Source organism: Oryctolagus cuniculus, chromosome 14 (assembly GCF_964237555.1).
Source record: "Oryctolagus cuniculus chromosome 14, mOryCun1.1, whole genome shotgun sequence".
NCBI lineage: Eukaryota > Metazoa > Chordata > Mammalia > Lagomorpha > Leporidae > Oryctolagus > Oryctolagus cuniculus.
Window position 1 is genome coordinate 16,739,415 of NC_091445.1, and position 17,709 is coordinate 16,757,123.

At 39.8% G+C, this 17,709-nt stretch overlaps 1 protein-coding gene and 1 long non-coding RNA gene across 16 annotated transcripts in view; one reads left to right on the forward strand and one right to left on the reverse strand.

Annotated features, from left to right (window-relative positions):
* LOC138845140 (uncharacterized) overlaps nucleotides 1-7,400 on the forward strand; it is a 34,949-nt gene extending 27,549 nt beyond the window's left edge. Inside the window, exons 2-3 of one of the 2 annotated variants that reach the window (XR_011381932.1) lie at nucleotides 4,165-4,299; nucleotides 7,113-7,400. This is a non-coding gene — a long non-coding RNA (uncharacterized lncRNA). Of the gene's footprint in view, nucleotides 1-4,164 lie in introns of both variants that reach the window. The other variant, XR_011381931.1, reaches the window with a different exon arrangement.
* Nucleotides 1-17,709, reverse strand: part of KIAA0825 (KIAA0825 ortholog) — a 448,051-nt gene that overhangs the window by 3,275 nt on the left and 427,067 nt on the right. Inside the window, exon 22 of one of the 14 annotated variants that reach the window (XM_070056459.1) lies at nucleotides 4,842-4,891. The exons of the other annotated variants lie outside the window; for them this stretch is intronic. Within the exon in view, the coding sequence (XP_069912560.1) occupies nucleotides 4,843-4,891 (49 nt within the window). The 3' untranslated portion in view covers nucleotide 4,842. The remainder of the gene's footprint in view (nucleotides 1-4,841; nucleotides 4,892-17,709) is intronic. 14 annotated transcript variants of the gene reach the window in all.

Genomic DNA, 17,709 nt, shown 5'->3' on the forward strand with positions numbered 1-17,709 from the left:
TTGAGGAGTCTGTTTCTTCCCATTCATTCTTTACTGACTACCACTTGGGAACCTGATTCACTGGCGCTGCTTCTACACAGTGGACTAGGAGAATTGAGAGGAAGGTAGAGGCACACTAGCTCTGCTCCAGGAAAGTTTTAAAACAATGTTTCAAATGAGGTCTCTGTATTTCCTAAATTTGAAAAACAAGGGTAAACATAGCAGTTGAGACGCTGATTTAGACACCCGCCAGAGTGGCTGGGTTCAGCCCCACTCCAGCTCCTGACTCCAGTTTCCTACCTATGCAGACCTGGAAGGCAGTGGTAATGGCTCAGGTAACTGGGTTTCTGGCACAAACATGGGATACAGATTGTATTCCTGAATTCTGGCGTTGGCACATACAAGCGTGAGCTATTGCAAGACTTTGGAGAGTAAACCAGGGAGGAGTTCCCTCTGGCTAGCTGTCTCTTTCTGTGTCTGTCTATGTCTCAAATAAAGAAAAATAAATATAATAGTAGTTTTGGCAGCATTTTTCGCTCACTGATACACATAGATCAATGGCTTTAAGAAGCAAGGAAGTTTGCCAGGAAAACCTTAGCAGTCATACTAAGCTGGATATACCTTAAGGGCCTTAAGAGCAGGCCAGTATTTCCCTACAAATAAGATCAGATTTGAAGAAATCAAGTTAAATTACCCAAGAAAAACAGCCAATTGTTAGCAAGAACTTTTACTTAAAAAAAAAAAAAAAAAGACATGAGGGGCCAGGACTTTGGCATAGTAGGTTATGCCTCTGCCTACAGCGACAGCATCCCATACGGGCGCTGGCTTGAGTCCTGACTGCTCCACTTCCAATCTTGGAAGGCAGCAGAAGATGGCCCAGGATCAGCCCAGCTCCGGCCAATTACAGAGGGAACTAGCTGATGGAAGACCTCTCTCTCTGTCTTTAGCTCTGCCTCTCAAATACATAAATAGATCTTAAAATTAAAAAAAAAAAATGTAATGAAAGACTTTCCAATTCTGAACAATAGGAAAAAATATTAGAATCTTCAACTATGTATTGCAAAGTAACTATTACCCAATGGCCCAAGTATACTTCGTCATTTCTTTTCCTCCACCTCTCTTCTATATAGCATGTCCCTGGGATTAACCAGGGAAGATGGAACCCTGCATCCCAACAAGGAATTTCTGCAGGAATTTTCTTCTGCTTTCCTCATTCCTGGTTCTTCCACCCCCAATCCACCCCACCACAATAGGCTGTCACAAAGGGTGACAAAACTAATGCAGGAGGCTGGTGTTGTTGCGTAGTAATTTAGGCCACCACGTGCAAGGCCAGCATCCCAAATTGGGGCACCAGTTAGAGTGTCAGCTGCGCGACTTCCAATCCAGCTCCCTGCTAATGGGCTTGGGAAAGCAGCAGAAGATGGCTCAATTGGGTAGGCCTCTGGCATCCACAGGGGAAACCTAGATGGAGTTCCAGGCTCCTGGCTTCAGCCTGGCCCAGCCCTGGTTGTTGCAGCCATTTGGGAAGTGAACCAGAGTATGGAAGATCTCTCCTTTGTGTGTGTGTGTGTGTGTGTGTGTGTGTCTCCCTCTCTTCTGTAACTTTGCCTTTCAAATAAATAAATCTTTTAAAAAATGTTACCCAAAAAATAAACAAAAAAATGTTACCCAAAATGTGCTAATATTAAAAAAAACCCTAAGGATAATATAAGTATACAGTTAACAAATACAAATGCAAGAAATTAAGTTTGCCTTTTAATCCTCCCATGTAAAGGTGTTAATATTGTCTAAGTAAATGAATTATTTTATGTCAACAGAACAAAATATGTAATAGGCACATAAATATTTTGATCATTGTCTCTACTTGTGAAAATTGAAAGCAGTCTCTCCGCTTCATTAAAAACCTGTATAATTAATGTAATTTAAATGAATTGTATACATAATTGAATTCATAAGGATTTTTTTGAAGCTTCATGACAATTATAGGCACTCTACAGTATAATTGAGCAGTTAGTAATTAATGATAGCAGGCAAAGTTATTTACCTACCACAACCTCCTTATATTTTGGGGGAGCTTATTAAGAAGACATCATCATAAGAAACAAAGACAGGAATAGGTGAAAAATAGTATAAAAACTACATTTTTTTGAATATTTCAACTCTGAATAAAAGTATTAGAGATTTGAAATGCATGTTTATCACAAGCATTGTTATATTTCACATCTAAGTTCTTAAGAGAAGTTTAGTTTCATCACATTTTTAGATTTTGTTAACAATGCAGAAACAAATCAATTCTGTCAAAAAAAAAAAAACAAAAAACCACAACTTTTAGAAAGGAAAAATCTATCAATTTGTTAAACAGAGGTGACTAAGCAAAGTGTTCCCATTTCCTTGAATACATTTAACACCTGTGGTAGGAGCATGTCTCTTCAGAAATCAGAAAATGTTGGCCCAGGGTATTCTAGTTCTCCATGAAAAGTATGAAGTGACTACATATACATGTTGTTGTTGACTCAAGTAGCATGCCCTCTTGCACTATGGCTAAATTCTTCATCTGCCTTCTTGGTTAAGGAACTGCAAACTGGCCCCTACTTCAGCTGCTGGTGGGTGACTGTGTTGTGTCCTGAACACTGATAAAGAGCAAAATCCCATTAAAGCCTACTGATCTGTAATATAATCTCAACTGTCTTCTAGAATGGGCTCCACGTGTATGGCTTCTGGATAAGCAAAAGTGGGATTTGGCCTGTCCTTGACTATGGGTTCTTTTCCTATCCGAACAGAACAGAGGCATTAAATCCTGGTCTGAGAAACACTAATGGAGTCAGCAGGCCCAACCTTGCCCATTGGCACCATTCTTATGTACTTGAGTGTTCCTAGCTGGGGCACATCATCCTGGGTTCACGTATTCATGCCTGGGCCACAGTTCCATGCCTGCTACTCTTTATGTTTCATTAATGTTAGCTACTACAATAGAACTCTTCAATGTGCCAGACTGTGGGCTAAAAGCTTTCTATTTCTGCTCTCCTCCATGAGCAACAGTGAATTTGTGGTCCCTACAAAGAGATCTTGAGATGTGCAGAATAAAAAGCAGTTGCAGATCAGCTAATAGCTGTTCTAGTGATGAGTTTTACAAGAAACTTGTATTTGGATGGCTGTGTGCCAGAGCCAATGAGGAGAACCACACCGGGGGATACGTTTGAGCATGAAATATGTCCTTGGTAGCTCTGGTCTAGGTTGTCTCAGAAGCATGTTCTGGGGACTTGCTTGTAGGAAGGAGAAATCAGTACCAGATAGATGAGAAGGGCTACAGTCTGGAGGGTGAGAAGTATTTTGAGCCATTTACTCTACTGTCTGCTGGGAAGAAAACATCTAAAATCTGTGAACTCAAAAGTGTCTTGAATAAGAAAATCAGTCCTGAAATCAGTCTCTGGGTTGAATCTAAACCTACCACTTACTTGTATCTCTTCAGGTAAGTGCCTTAACCTCTCTGTGCCTCAGGGCTACCATCTTTGAAACAGGGTCAGCAGAGTTGGACTGGAACAAAGGCATACTCATTTGTTTATGGATTTTTGTCTATAACTGATTTCTCTCAATAATATCAGAGTTCAGTAGCAGCTATTCAGACCAACTGAGATTGTACAAGGATACTGCAAAAAATCATGGAAAACGGAAGTAAGGGAGGCAGGTATTAGTCTAGCAGGAAAGAAGCCAGTGTTCCACATCATAATGCCTGGGTTTAAATCCTGGCTCCAGCTCCTGACTCCAGCTTCCTGCTAATGCAGACCCTGGAAAACCAGTGGTGATGGCTCAAGTAATCCGGTTCCTGCCAAGCATGTAGGAGACATGGATTGTGTTTCTGGCTTTCAGCTTCACCCCCAGTCCAGCCTCAGCTGTTGTAGGCAGTAGATGGGAGATCTATCCCTATCTCTGTCTCTCAAATACATTTTAAAAAATGGAATTACAGGATAAGTTTCTTTTGGTGAAAAAAGATTAAGATCATGTATATGAAGGGTCTTACAAAAGTGAAAAATGTGAATTATGAGAAAACTATGCATGGATTTCAACAGTGGGTTTTTTTTTTTGCACCAAAAAAACCTTATTTAACTACATTATTTTAACAGACTTTTTGTAGTACCCTCATATGTCCCACAAAACTGAAAATGTTTACTTTTTGGATTTTCACAGAGAAAGTTCACCAACCATTGCTGTAGACCAGTGGTTCTTGACTGGGGTGAGATTGCCTCTCTCTGGGGAAATGCGGTGGACATTTCTGGTGGACACTATCAACAAAGCTCTTCTACCAGGATCCAGAGAACAGAGGTAGCAACATTTTTGATACGTGACATTCCCACACAGAGTTGTCTTCTAGTCATGTCCATGGTATCCCTGCTGAGAAACACTGGCTCTGCAGTCTCCAAGCAACACTGAATACTAATGGGAATACCAATATACTAAGATCCCCTTTCTAATTCTCAATTTTAATTGAGATAGTTTTATTGTTTCATTACTTAGAATATTCTTTGTTGCAAGCTATGTGGCCTTGGGCAAGCCAGGGAAGACTGTGTCTCCATTTCCTTACCTATAAAATGGGAAGACTAACATGGCTGCTTCATAGAGTTGTAATTAGGGTAAAATGAGTAAGTACACATCAGATAACTTACAAATGCCTGGTTCATTGATAAGTATTATTATTGTTATTATTAGGCACATTGTTTATGGGTAAAAATAGGATAAAACCTTCTGTAGTGGGTTAAACAAATAGTGGGCTGTATTTCTCATATAACAAGAAATCCAGAATTGGCATGGGTTAAGTAGCTTAACAACAGCTGGGCTAATGTCTCTATGGTCCTCCTATACTTTACCTCATGGTACCAAGGTGGTTACTGTAGCTTCTGCCATCACATCTTTTTTTCTGGAGAAAGTAGAAAGAAGAAGGCTGTTCTTGTTTTAATTTATTAGGGTAAAAGAACTTTCCCCAAATTCTTCCTAGTAAACATTGTAATCATTTTGTCTAGGTTTGAATTCTGCCTCTGCCTCTGCCTCTTACTAGCTGTGTGATAGTGGACAATTTCCTAAATTCTTTGTACAGCAGTTTTCTCATATGCAAAATAGGGGATACTAGCTATTTTATACTTCAGTGCATTGTTGCAACGATGGTTGAGCAATGAATACCAGGTGTTTCATGATGCTAGTCTTATTTTGGGAAACTCTATTTGTATCAAGTGGTTTCCTTAGATTTCCTGTCTTGCTGGTTTTTCTCCTGCCCTGAGTCCTTCACATTGTTTTATGTGATAAATTTTCTCTTATAAAAACGAGTGTGGAGGTTGCAATAGTTTGCACATGATTTGACTCCCCAAACTCAGGCAGACATTTAAGCCCTGAAGTCTTACATCAATGGTTCATGCATTACTGTTACCAATTTTTGAGCCAGGATGATGGGTAGATCCAATTATGATGTCTGAGAGGGGGGCCAAGAGGGAGGTCTTTAGTTCATAAGGCCTTGTTCTTGGAAGGTGGTTCCCATGAGAGGATCCGTTATTTTTTTAAAAAAAGATTTATTATGTTTTTGGGGGTTTTATTTGTTTTTTTTTTGCTTTGTTTGTTTTGGTTTTTTTAAAGATTGATTTATTTATTTGAGAGCCAGAGTTATAGACAGAAAGAGGGAGAGACAGAGGGGTCTTCCATCCACTAGTCACTCCCCAAATGCCCGCAACAGCCGGAGCTGGGCCAATCTGAAGCCAGGAGCCAGGAGCTTCTTCCAGGTCTCCCACATGGGTGCAGTGACCAAGCACTTGGGCCATCTTCCGCTGCTTTCCCATATCAGAAGTGGGGCAGCCGAGACTCAAGCTGGTGCTCAAAAGGGGTGCCGGTGCCAAAGGCAGAGGCTTAAGCTACCATGCCACAGCACCGGCCCCGAGGGTCGTTTATATAATCTGTTTGGCCCAACTAACTGTTCATTTTCTACTTCCTGGCACACCACATGACCTCTCTGCATGAGTTCTGCCATCCATCACCTTCATCAGATGTCAGGTGACCAATGGGGCCACTTGGCCTTGGGCTGTGAACCTCTAAAATCATGAGCAAAAATAAACCTTTTACTTTATCAGTTAGCTCTTCTCAGGCATTTTAGTTGTAGTAATGAAAAGCTGACTCATATATAGGTGAAAGGAAATTGCTAAGTATTACAATGGTCTCACTAGTATCCAGTTATACGTATCTATGATCATGTTGTCACTCCTTCATCTTTCATGGAGGAGACATTTCATGCTGGTCCACTTTGTTCAGCCTGCAGTGGTCAAGATTGGTGTTGTTTCCCTATAATCCCTTTGTTATGTTTTCAAACATAATAATGGCATTTGATTATATTATTGACACTTCTCCTGAAACGTCAATAAAATATTTGAATATGAAAAGGTAATGAAATAAGCCTCCTGATTCGATGTTATTATTAAACACTTATGTAGCACTTTGTATTTGTAAACTGTTCTACTATTATTTATTAGTCGTTTGTACTATTCAGCAACATTAACCATCTGGCCAAACTAATGAGTTCAAATTGTCTACCAGTTGGTAGCTGAGGAGTGAAAAGTGAAGTCATAGTGGTTACTCTTCGGTCCTTCTCTTCTCTATACAGCACAGTTCAGAGTGGCTTCCAATGGAGGTGAATATCGGAGGGGGGAAAGATATCTCTGTTCTTTTCTGCTTTCTGTTCTACCCCTGTGGGCTTCTCTTGGGGTCAGCTAAGACCTCCCTTCTGTTCTCCCTTGGAAAGCCCACATGATCAGCTATCATCTCCACTTCAGTAATTCATCTGTGACCCAAGCTCAAAAGCAGTATCTTTACATTTCATTTTTGTGCAAAACTTCCGCAATTCGGGTTCTTGGTCATTTGCAATCCCACTTCAATCCTATGAATATGAAATATAGATATGGGAGGACACTTCAGAAAGTTTCTGGGAAAATGGAATTAAAAGGTAAGATTATTTTGGTGTAAACATAAAACATAACCATTCATCTTTTCATTCTGGTTTGTGTAATTAACTGAGAATAATGGAATATTTAGGTCTCAACTGTAATGGGCCAAAATGCATAATACATAATTAAAGAAACTGAAATCTTTCTTTTCTGATGCAGATGGTCCTTTCATACTGTTCCAGTTCTCAGGATATGGTGTGTAAACACAGGAGAACTACAAGATTGGCTCCAATGATAACGCTGGGAAACTCTGAATGGATGGAAATAGTAGGAAATTACTTACAGTGGGCTCCTGTTAGAAGCTGCAATTAACGGGCTTTATAAGTCATCGGTTATGTTGGGCTTTAATCCACACAGCCTATGTTTTGAGCTCTCTGCCCTGGTTTGTGGTCTATTTGATATGTATCACAATGCGCGACATTTTAAAATAGAGTTTTACTGCACGTAATTAATTTGCCTACTCATTCAGCAAACTTTTACTGAGAGCCTGCTGAGTTCAAACACTGTCAAGGGAACAGAAGTGAGAAGAGCTGGAAATGGTCTTGTCTTCAGGGAGCTTATTCAGATGGGGAGAGTCCATCAGGCAGAGTGATCTGTATATTTATTTCAAATCCATATTCAAAATCCCATAAAGATTTTGTGCTCTGTTTCATTTTAGATACAAAATGGCAGTGGGAATCAAAAGCATTGGTGCCATGTATTTAGGCTTCATCTTTGTAATTGTAGAAAAAGCATAATTTGGTCATTTATTCCTTGACCCATGGAGCAATTTGGGATAACCTTGGGGAATAATTTATGTCTGTCTTTATTCTTTGGAAAGGTAGCAGCATTAATGGTAGAAAGCACTCTGATTATTTTGAGCAAAGTCATTATCAAATTCTGTGATGAGATTCGAAACTGTAGAATTGGATGTTCCTCAGGAAAGATGTTTCTCTACGAAGGTGATTCTGGAGAGCACTTAGTCCCAGAGGACAAACTTTAAGGAACAGTCGCCAGAAGGCTTTCCTATGTTTGCATTGTGATCCGTGATAGTTCTGAGAAATCTATCATAAACCAGAAGAAGCAGCTTCAGTTTAAATGGCACTATTTCTTCATAGCTCGTTCTTTTTCCCACACAGAACCACAGGACTGGAGCCAGTCTCTTCCCCTGAAGACAGATCTTTATACACTCACCAAGTGAGACTTGCCCTCTTCCTGATATGCTTTCCAGACAATGAAAATCTATAACCACTTTTGACTAATGTTTTAAAATCCAAATTTTAAGAAATATGAGGGCCGGCACAGTGGTATAATAGGTTCATCTTCTGCCTGCGGTGCCAACATTCCATATAGTTGCCGGTTCTACTCCTGGCTGCTCCTCTTCCAATCCAGCTCTCTGCTGTGGCCTGGGAAAGCAGTGGGAGATGGCCCAAGTGCTTGGGCCCTGCACCCGCATGAGAGACCAGGAAGAAACACCTGGCTCCTGGCTTCAGATCGGTGCAGCTCCGGCTGTTGCTGCCATTTGGAGAGTGAACCAATGGAAGGAAGACCTTTCTTTCTGTCTCTCTCACTGTCTGTAACTCTACCTTTCAAATAAATAAATAAAATCTTAAAAAAAAAATTAAAAAGAAATGTGCACGGTCTCAGTCCATCCCCTTTAGTATATGTTTAGTGAAAATGGAGAAATCAACATTATGCTTCTTACATAACTTGAAACAGTTGATTTATTGCTTAGTTGGGTGTTATCTAAAATAGAATCACTTAGTTTCCTTACAGGTTGCAATTTTTTGGAAGATTTATTTATTTGAAAGGCAGAGAGAGAGAGAGAGAGAGAGAGAGAAAGTCTTCCATTTGCTGTTTCACTCCCCAAAATGGCTGCAGTGGCCAGGGCTTAGTGGAAACCAGAAGCCAAGAACCCCATCCAGGTCTCCCAATGGGTGGCAGGAGCCCAGGTACTTAGGTCATCCTCTGCTGCATTCCCAGGCACATTAGCAGGGAGCCAAATCAGAAATGAAGCAGCTAGGACTTGAAATGGTGTTCCAATATGGGATGCCAGCATCACAGAGGGTGGCTTAATCTGTTGCACCACGACGCTGACCCCAGGTTGTAATTTTTAACACTTTAGGAGTCTTGTTTTTCTCTGAGCTTTATGTTAAATCTCAAAAGTAATAAAATAATAGGGGCTCTTCATGGGAGTTTCAAGTCTTACACCATTTTAAGCAGTAAGGGCTTTGGTCGATGAATGGGAGGCAAAAATCTCCCTTGGATAAGGAATCACAGAGTTGCTTTGAAATTATTTGTGACTCAATTTAGTTATTTCCTCAAGTGGTAGTTTAGAGGGGGAGTTCAAATGGGAAGGCAATATACCCGTAAAAAAGGCAAATACAAATTTACAATATAATTTATGTATACTGTTACATTTTCAAATGTAAGAATAGATGCGGTGAGCAGGAGGGGAGACTAGCATTACGGCACAGCAGGTTAAGCCACCGCTTGCAACACCCGCATTCCATATCTGAGCAGTGTTTTGAGTCCTGACTGCTCAGCTTTCTCTCCAGTTCTCTGCTACCATGCCTAGGAATGATGATGGTCCGATTACTTGTGTCCTTGCCACCCATGCGGGAGACAAGGATGAAGTTTTAGGCTTCTGGCATTGATCTGACCCAGCCCCAACTGTTGTGGCCATCTGGGGAGTGAACCAGTGGATGGAAGACCTCTCTCTCTCTCTCTCTCTCTCTTTCTCTCTCTGGTTCTGTTGCTCTGTGTTTCAAATAAATAAATAAATCTTTTAAAAAACATAGATTGGGATTTTCTTTTTTTTTAAATATCGTATAAGTTTCCATGAAATGTAAAGGATGTTAAATTTTTATAGAATATTCTAAATGGTAGTCACAGCTTTGCCTTTGGAAGTTACAAAACATAAGTTTTTCTTAAAATAGGCAGATGGAATTACTTCAACGCCCCCCAAATTTTCTTGACCTAATAAAACACTTTGATACAGAAAATGTAGCTTGTTACTTTACAAAAATATATCAGTTTGTTAACTCAGTGCACCACTCAGAACCCTGGAAGCTCATGTGATAAATGAGGGGACTCCAAAAAAGTTCATGGAACATGGAATTAAAAGAAGTTTATTTTGGTGCAAAAAAATTTTGGAATTTCATGCATAGTTTTTCCATAACATGCATTTTTCATCAACTTTTTGAAGGCTCTTCTTGTATTTCATAAAATATATATAAATAGACTAAATATAAATGTATAATTGTATATTTTAAATATATAGTAACAAATATAGTTATGTCTATGAAAGGCCATACTCATTACTATTAAATATCAAGGCTTGCCATCATGAATTAGCAGTTTGGTTGCTTGCTTCAGCCAAGATTTTATGTGATTAAAATAACTAGCTATACATATATTCAGTTTACCCAGCTACTTCTGCAAGTGAATTTTTCTTTGCAACTTGGTTAATTTCTTTAGCTACTACTAATACAGTAAAAGGAATCTTTCCAAGCTCAGGATCAAGCAGCAAAACCCTTAATTTGAATTTATAGACTTCTGAGACAATCTGCAGTACCACTCAACTGTCCAAGCAATTTATTTTAATTAATATGATTTGTTCTATGTATTTAAGTGGGAGAGTTATATCCCAACAAATGGGACAACTAAGAATGCTAACAGTAACATTTTAAATAGTTATGGCTTAGGGAAAACATAATGAGAACACAGCCATCAGTAGTAATGGACTCTGAACATTTCTATTATCATGGAATCATCCATATTTCCATAGAGACTTCATTTCCATCAGTGCATTTTTTAAAAAATGTAGGAGTGTAGACAGAAGGCCAAGGTCAAGCTGTTGGCCAGCATTAGAGCTGAGGTAGAAAAGTACCCTTTATGAAGAGAAGTGTCAGAACTATTATAAACTACCAGAATCATGTTGATGATTTTCCTCTGAGTAATATGTAATTTAATGAGTAAAAAGAAAAGAAATGTGGTTTTTTTTTTATATATCTGGAAATTTTCATGGATCATACCCTATAGATGCTTGGTATCTATTCCATATATTAACTGTTATGTTAAAAGTAGGTCAAAGTGTTCACTGAATGCTCTGATTTGGGCACTGTGGGAGTTTGGAGCAAATTATTATTATTATAACAATTCATACTTATTTGGCAATTCAATGTGCCAGGCACTGTTCTAAGTACTTTGCATATATTAATTGTGCAAAGCAAAACAATATGAAGCAATACTGTTCTTCCTCTAAAAATGATGAAAATCACAATCCCTTTTTCATTAAGAAGGAAAGGATTTGAAATTTATAATGCTAAAATTGTCAAAAATTTAGGATGTTTTTACCAACCTGTATATAGCCAATACCAAATTGTTTTGGCAACACAACTTTCTCAAGGCCAACCATTCATGAAACACTGAGTAAAAGTACCATTTAGAAACACTTGGAAGTGGCCACCAAAGAAGGAGGTACTTTTTTCTAAAGGGAGGAGAGAACTTGCACTTAGCTTATGGCCTTGTCGAGCTCCTGGATGCAAAAGGCTTCCACAGCCAAGGCAGCTCACGTCAAGAGCCTTGGGTGATCACTGATGTCATATGTAAGAGTGTTATTTGTTAAATAAATGACAAGAGTCACTGTGCACTAGCTTCCCATGCAGGACCTCTGTCCACAAAGAGTTGTATCATGAGACTTAATAGTAAAACTTGGGCTGGCACCGCGGCTCACTAGGCTAATCCTCCGCCTTGCGTGCTGGCACCCCGGGTTCTAGTCCTGGTCGGGGCACCGGATTCTGTCCTGGTTGCCCCTCTTCCAGGCCAGCTCTCTGCTATGGCCCGGGAGTGCAGTGGAGGATGGCCCAAGTCCTTGGGCCCTGCACCCACATGGAGACCAGGAGAAGCACCTGGCTCCTGCCATCGGATTAGCGCGGTGCGCCAGCCGCAGTGTGCCAGCCGCGGCGGCCATTGGAGGGTGAACCAATGGCAAAGGAAGACCTTTCTCTCTGTCTCTCTCTCTCACTGTCCACTCTACCTGTCAGAAAAAAAAAATAGTAAAACTTGTTCTCAAGAATCACTTCCTTTTCTGTGTATTAGAAGAAGGATATTATTATGTCTCATAAGTTACAGTCATGTCTAAGAGCTCACAAAAGATGTATCATCCTTGGGTTCTTCTTTAAAGACAATTCAGTTTCAAAAAGGAAAGTAGGGGGAGGAAGGAAGGGAAAAGAAGAAGGTGGGGGAGGGAAGCAAAAACACCTTCTAGAAGCAATAACAAAGAACAGCCCTTGTTTAGACTGTTGAGGAACAGTTTTCTTAGTTTTTTTACTTCTTTCTTTCTTTCTTTCTTTCTCTCTCTCTCTCTCTCTCTCTCTCTCTCTCTCTTTCTCTTTCTCTTTCTCTTCCTCCCTCCCTTCTTCCTCCCTCCCTTCTTCCTTCCTTCCTTCCTTCCTTTTTCCTTTTCTTTCTCAGACCAAACAGGAGAGGGGAGAGGAAGAAGGGGGAGTGGGTGGGAAGAATTACTATGTTCCTAATATTGTATTTATGAGATACATACAAATAAATTAAAAAAAAATACTTGGTCCACCACCTGGAGAGCCTGTTCGGAACTGCCTACTTAATCGTATGGAAACTGATACTCAGAGAATTATACCTGTATGAGGTCACAGGTCAACCTAAGACTCGAACTCAGGACTCTAAATCACTTATCTGAAATTCATTGTCATTATGCCATACTAGCTACTAAAAGAGATTGATTCCCCTAAGGCTTAGGATTAGGACTATCATTGTTGTATTAAGCCCTTTTACTGTAATGTTAATTTAAAATACATTATCTCAAAAACTAAAAAACAAAAAAAAAAGAGAAGAAAGGAGGATAGGAGAAAGGGGAAGGAAGGAGGAAGGAATAGACTACATTATGTTCTTTTATTTTTTTATTTTTTATTTATTTATTGATTTATTTATTTTTGACAGGCAGAGTGGACAGTGAGAGAGAGAGACAGAGAGAAAGGTCTTCCTTTGCCGTTGGTTCACCCTCCAATGGCTGCTGCGGCCGGCACGCTGCAGCCGGCGCACTGCGCTGATCCGATGGCAGAAGCCAGGTGCTTATCCTGGTCTCCCATGGGGTGCAGGGCCCAAGGACTTGGGCCATCCTCCGCTGCACTCCCTGGCCACAGCAGAGAGCTGGCCTGGAAGAGGAGCAACCGGGACAGAATCCGGTGCTCCAACCGGGACTAGAACCCGGTGTGCCGGCGCCGCAAGGCAGAGGATTAGCCTAGTGAGCTGCGGCACCGGCCATCATTATGTTCTTAGAAAAGTCTACAATGCACATTGAATCTATTAAAAGCTAATAAAAATTAAAATAAAGATAAAAAATAAAAAATAGAAAAAATCTGGAAAGCAGATTATACAGTGGAATTTCAGAATATAGAACTATTGGCTGACTACTGATTTACTGTAAAAGTCTCATAAGTCTACATTTTAGTTATTCATTACTACAATAATAAAAAATTACTCCAATATTCAGCAGCTTGAAACAATAAGCATTTATTATATCACACAATCTTTGAGTGGCTATATTAGTTTTGGCTCAGAGTCTATCTTAAGTTGCAGTCAAATGGTCCACCTTTTTGCCCTTCCAAGTAATAAGGATATACAGATTATTTGGATTAGATTATCAGTATTCAAATAAGTGATTGTTTCTAGAACCTACTTTAATTTACTAATTGAAATTATTACTTCTATGGATCCACTATTATGATCTGTTTTCAATGCTCAATTGCAATGGTGTTTGTTAGAAAGTGTATAAAATTTTAGGCCCAGATTAGAATCCCACATGATTCACTTCATTGACCTTAAATAAATAACTTTATATAGGCCTCTTTTTTTATGCACAAATAGCTATCACAATACCTAATTTAGAGGTCATCGTGAAAATTAAGCTAATTTAGGAAAATCTCTTAGCACTGTGTTTTTACATAAGTAATAATCCATAAATTGTATTATTATTATTGTTCCTCAAAATACCTTGCTTTCTAGACACAGAGCTATTATTTATAAATGAAATAATATATAATTTATAAATTAAATGTAATTCTGAAATAATTTATTAAAAACTATTTTTAATAAAAATAGATTAAAGATGTGTAAAAAAATTAGCAGCACTTTTATATACTGCTTTTTTTTTTTTTTTTTTTTTGACAGAGTTAGGCAGTGAGAGAGAGAGAGACAGAGAGAAACATCTTCCTTCCATTGGTTCACCCCCCAATGGCCACCACGGCTAGTGCAGTCCGATCCGAAGCCAGGAGCCAGGTGCTTCCTCCTGGTGTGCCATGCAGGTACAGGTGCCCAAGCACTTGGGCCATCCTCCACTGCCTTCCCGGGCCACAGCAGAGAGCTGGACTGGAAGAGGAGCAACCGGGACTAGAACCCGGTGCCCATATGGGATGCTGGCGCCGCAGGTGGAGGATTAACCAAGTGAGCCATGGTGCTGGCCTCTATACTGCTGTTTCAGATACCAGGGCAATTACAGGCAACTAAGAAAGGGCTAGCTCCTCAGAATCGTGGCTTACTACTTGCTAGTGTTCCAGTTATGATTCTTGCACAAAAAGTCATTGGAAAAGTCTTACTAGGGACAGTTTCTCATTACTCCATGATGTCTGGAGCCTTAGCAGAGGAAAATTCAAAGACTGAGTAACATGGAACTGAGGTGCCTGTAGTCACATATCTAGTGGGTTGGGTTGGCTCTCTGAGGGATTTGCAGCTAACACTTACATTGGTCTTTCTCTGTGGCCCGGGCTTCCTCACAGCATAGATGCCTCTGGTTATTAGGAGTTCTTACATAGTGGCTCAAGATTCCAACAGCAGTGTCTCAGTTCAGAAGATGCATTGCTTTTTATGGCCTGAAACTCACTTAACATCACCTCTGCAGTACTCTTATCAGTTACAAAATAGTTGCAAATTCCTAGATTCAATGGGAGGAAAATTAGACTCCACCTCTTGATAGGGGAGTGGCAAAGTAGAACATGTGGGTTCTACTTTGCAGTTTTTTGAAACATAATCTATCACACTTAGGGAAGGCAAAGAGAGAGCTTTGGATGACTGGGTCAGCTCAGCACAAGAACAGTGTGGAGGCTTCCCAGACAGGCACACTTACATACTTCCACAGCCCATCACAGCTTGCCCATTTTCAGCTTACAGCCTGGACTCACCAACTGTTTTCATCCCCTGACCTTGCAACAAGTTTTGTTGCCTTCTTCAACAGCTGCATGAAGTGTAGACTACAATACCTGTCAGGCTTGGTCCTTCTTTCCAAGATTCTTGGCTTGACTGTGCAGTTTTAACTTTGAGTATTTAACAGGAAATCAACATTACAATGTGGGGTTCCAAAAGGTGAATTTTATGTTTTAATAGTTTATCCTTGGGGCTGGCGATGTGGCACAGTGGGTTAACGCCCTGGCCTGAAGCACCGGCATACCATATAGGCACCAGTTCAAGACACAGCTGCTCTACTTCCGATCCTGCTCTCTGCTATGGCCTGGGAAAACAGTAGAAGATGGCCCAAGTCCTTGGGCCCCTGCACCCACGTGGGAGACCAGGAAGAAGCTTCTGGCTCCTGGCTTTGGATCGGCGCAGCTCTGGCTGTTGCAGCCAATTGAGGAATGAACCATCAGATGGAAGACCTCTCTCTCTCTCTCTCTCTCTTTCTGCCTCTCTTCTCTGTGTTTAACTCTGACTTTCAAATAAATAAATAAATCTTTTAAAAATTTATCTTTTCCACCTTTTGGAGTAGCTACTTATACATTAGAAAACAAAAACAAAACACAGATTAAAACATGGCCAATACACCAACCAATGGTAGTCCAAGCTTTGGCAAGATCCATAAAAGTAACACCAAATCCAAAATAAATTGAAAACTCTGAGCTTATTTTGCTTGCATTCTTTCCTTGTTTCTCCTTTAATAAATATTTCCCAGAATGGAGTTTGCAAATCCATATATATTTAAAATGTTTACTTATTCCTTTTGGGTTCTGTGTCAATTGTGTACATTTCATAAATATAAGCATAAGATATATTTGCTAAGGAATTACATTTGTTGATGTGGCAGCCTCATGGCTTAAAGTATAAAAAATTCATACCTTGTCAATTATGAATTGCATTTCCTCCATTTGTATAGGATATGGAACTTGTTTGAGTACGAGCTAAGAATACGTGATACTATTTCAGATGTATTTTAAAAAAAAATCAGCCTTAGCTTGCCTTAAGAGGTCAAGTAACATCTGAAAATGGTAATCCTTTTAAGTAATAAAAAAACTTGTTCTTTGCTCATTTATTCAGCTTTCTTCTTATTACATCCAATTACCAACCATATCTTTTAGTTGGATGAACATCAGAATAAGAAGGCAACATGAATATCCTTTAATACTTATGGATTTTTTTTTCTAATTGAAACATATGCCTCCTCTGCAGAATTTGTGCAAGGACTCACTCCCACAGCTATCACCCTGGATGCTCTCTTCCTAGCCCATTACCGTGTTGTGAATGAACATATCATTGGTACGGTATTTATGTTCCTTGATAGTGAAGAAAAAATTTTGCTCCCAAAAGATATGTCAAGTATCTAGCCTTTGCTTATCAGGCACCTTCTGCTCCCATTGCTGAGTGACCTGCACTACTGTTGGCCCAACTCTCACCATCAGTATTTCCTCTGAATGAAATCCCACACACACTTGTCAATTTAATTAGTCACTGGCCCTTTGCTTTCACTTCCCAATGACCTTACCCATTATTTCTCATACCCTAACATTCTATCTGTCTTCAATAAACAGGTATTTCTCTACACATTCTGGCCTCATTGCTGCCAGACAACTGTCTGTGAGCCTATTTTTCTCTTCAAATGCTTATATTCATTTTAACATTTGTCACCACGGGTTAAGGTGTGATTGTGTCTGTCTAATAATGTTTAGTTTTTGTAGTAGGTTCATCATAGTTATCACCATAAACAAAAAATTCTGGCAATGACAGAGTTTTTTGGTGCTAGAGAAAGACAAGTGCACACTAGTGTCTTTCCATGGCTCCTCACACAATGACTTGGTGTCGTGAAGGAAGGCCTTATTACTTTAGAGAGCCTCCTTCCTCACTCTCACAGCCCCACAGCTTTGCTCTGTATTGCTATAGTCTGAGTTTCTCTCCCTAATTTAAATTCTAACTTCCAATGCATCCATTAACTAACACTGAGGAACTTCCTAAAGGAATTCACTAAGTGACCAGGCTAAGTAGCTCCCATAATCATATTAGTCAGGTTTTTGTCCCCAAAACAAACACCTGAGAGGAGCTTCTTAGGCAGGTTTATTTTTGCTCACAGTCTAGAGGCTCATACTCCAAAATTGAACGACCGCATTAATTTGGTGTCTGTTGAGGGTGGTAGATGGAAGAATTCCTGAGGAGGGAGAGTCACATGGCAAACCAGGAAGCAGAGAGGCTCAGGATGCACAGTCTTCCTCCACGTCCATGTGTCTCTGCATTACTGTGGCAACATGACCCAAGCCAATCGTGTCCAAAGGCCCCACCATCAGATGCCATAATTGGACCAAACCTCCACCCTTAATCCACCAACCATTAACATTAAATCATTAACTTTTAACGGAAGACTTGGGGCTTGAATGCCTATATGTGTCCTATTCAAACCATAATTAATTATGCAGATTTAAAGTGGAACAATTCATATTTTAGGGAATTACCTAGAAAGCATTCAAAAATAAGCAACTGATAT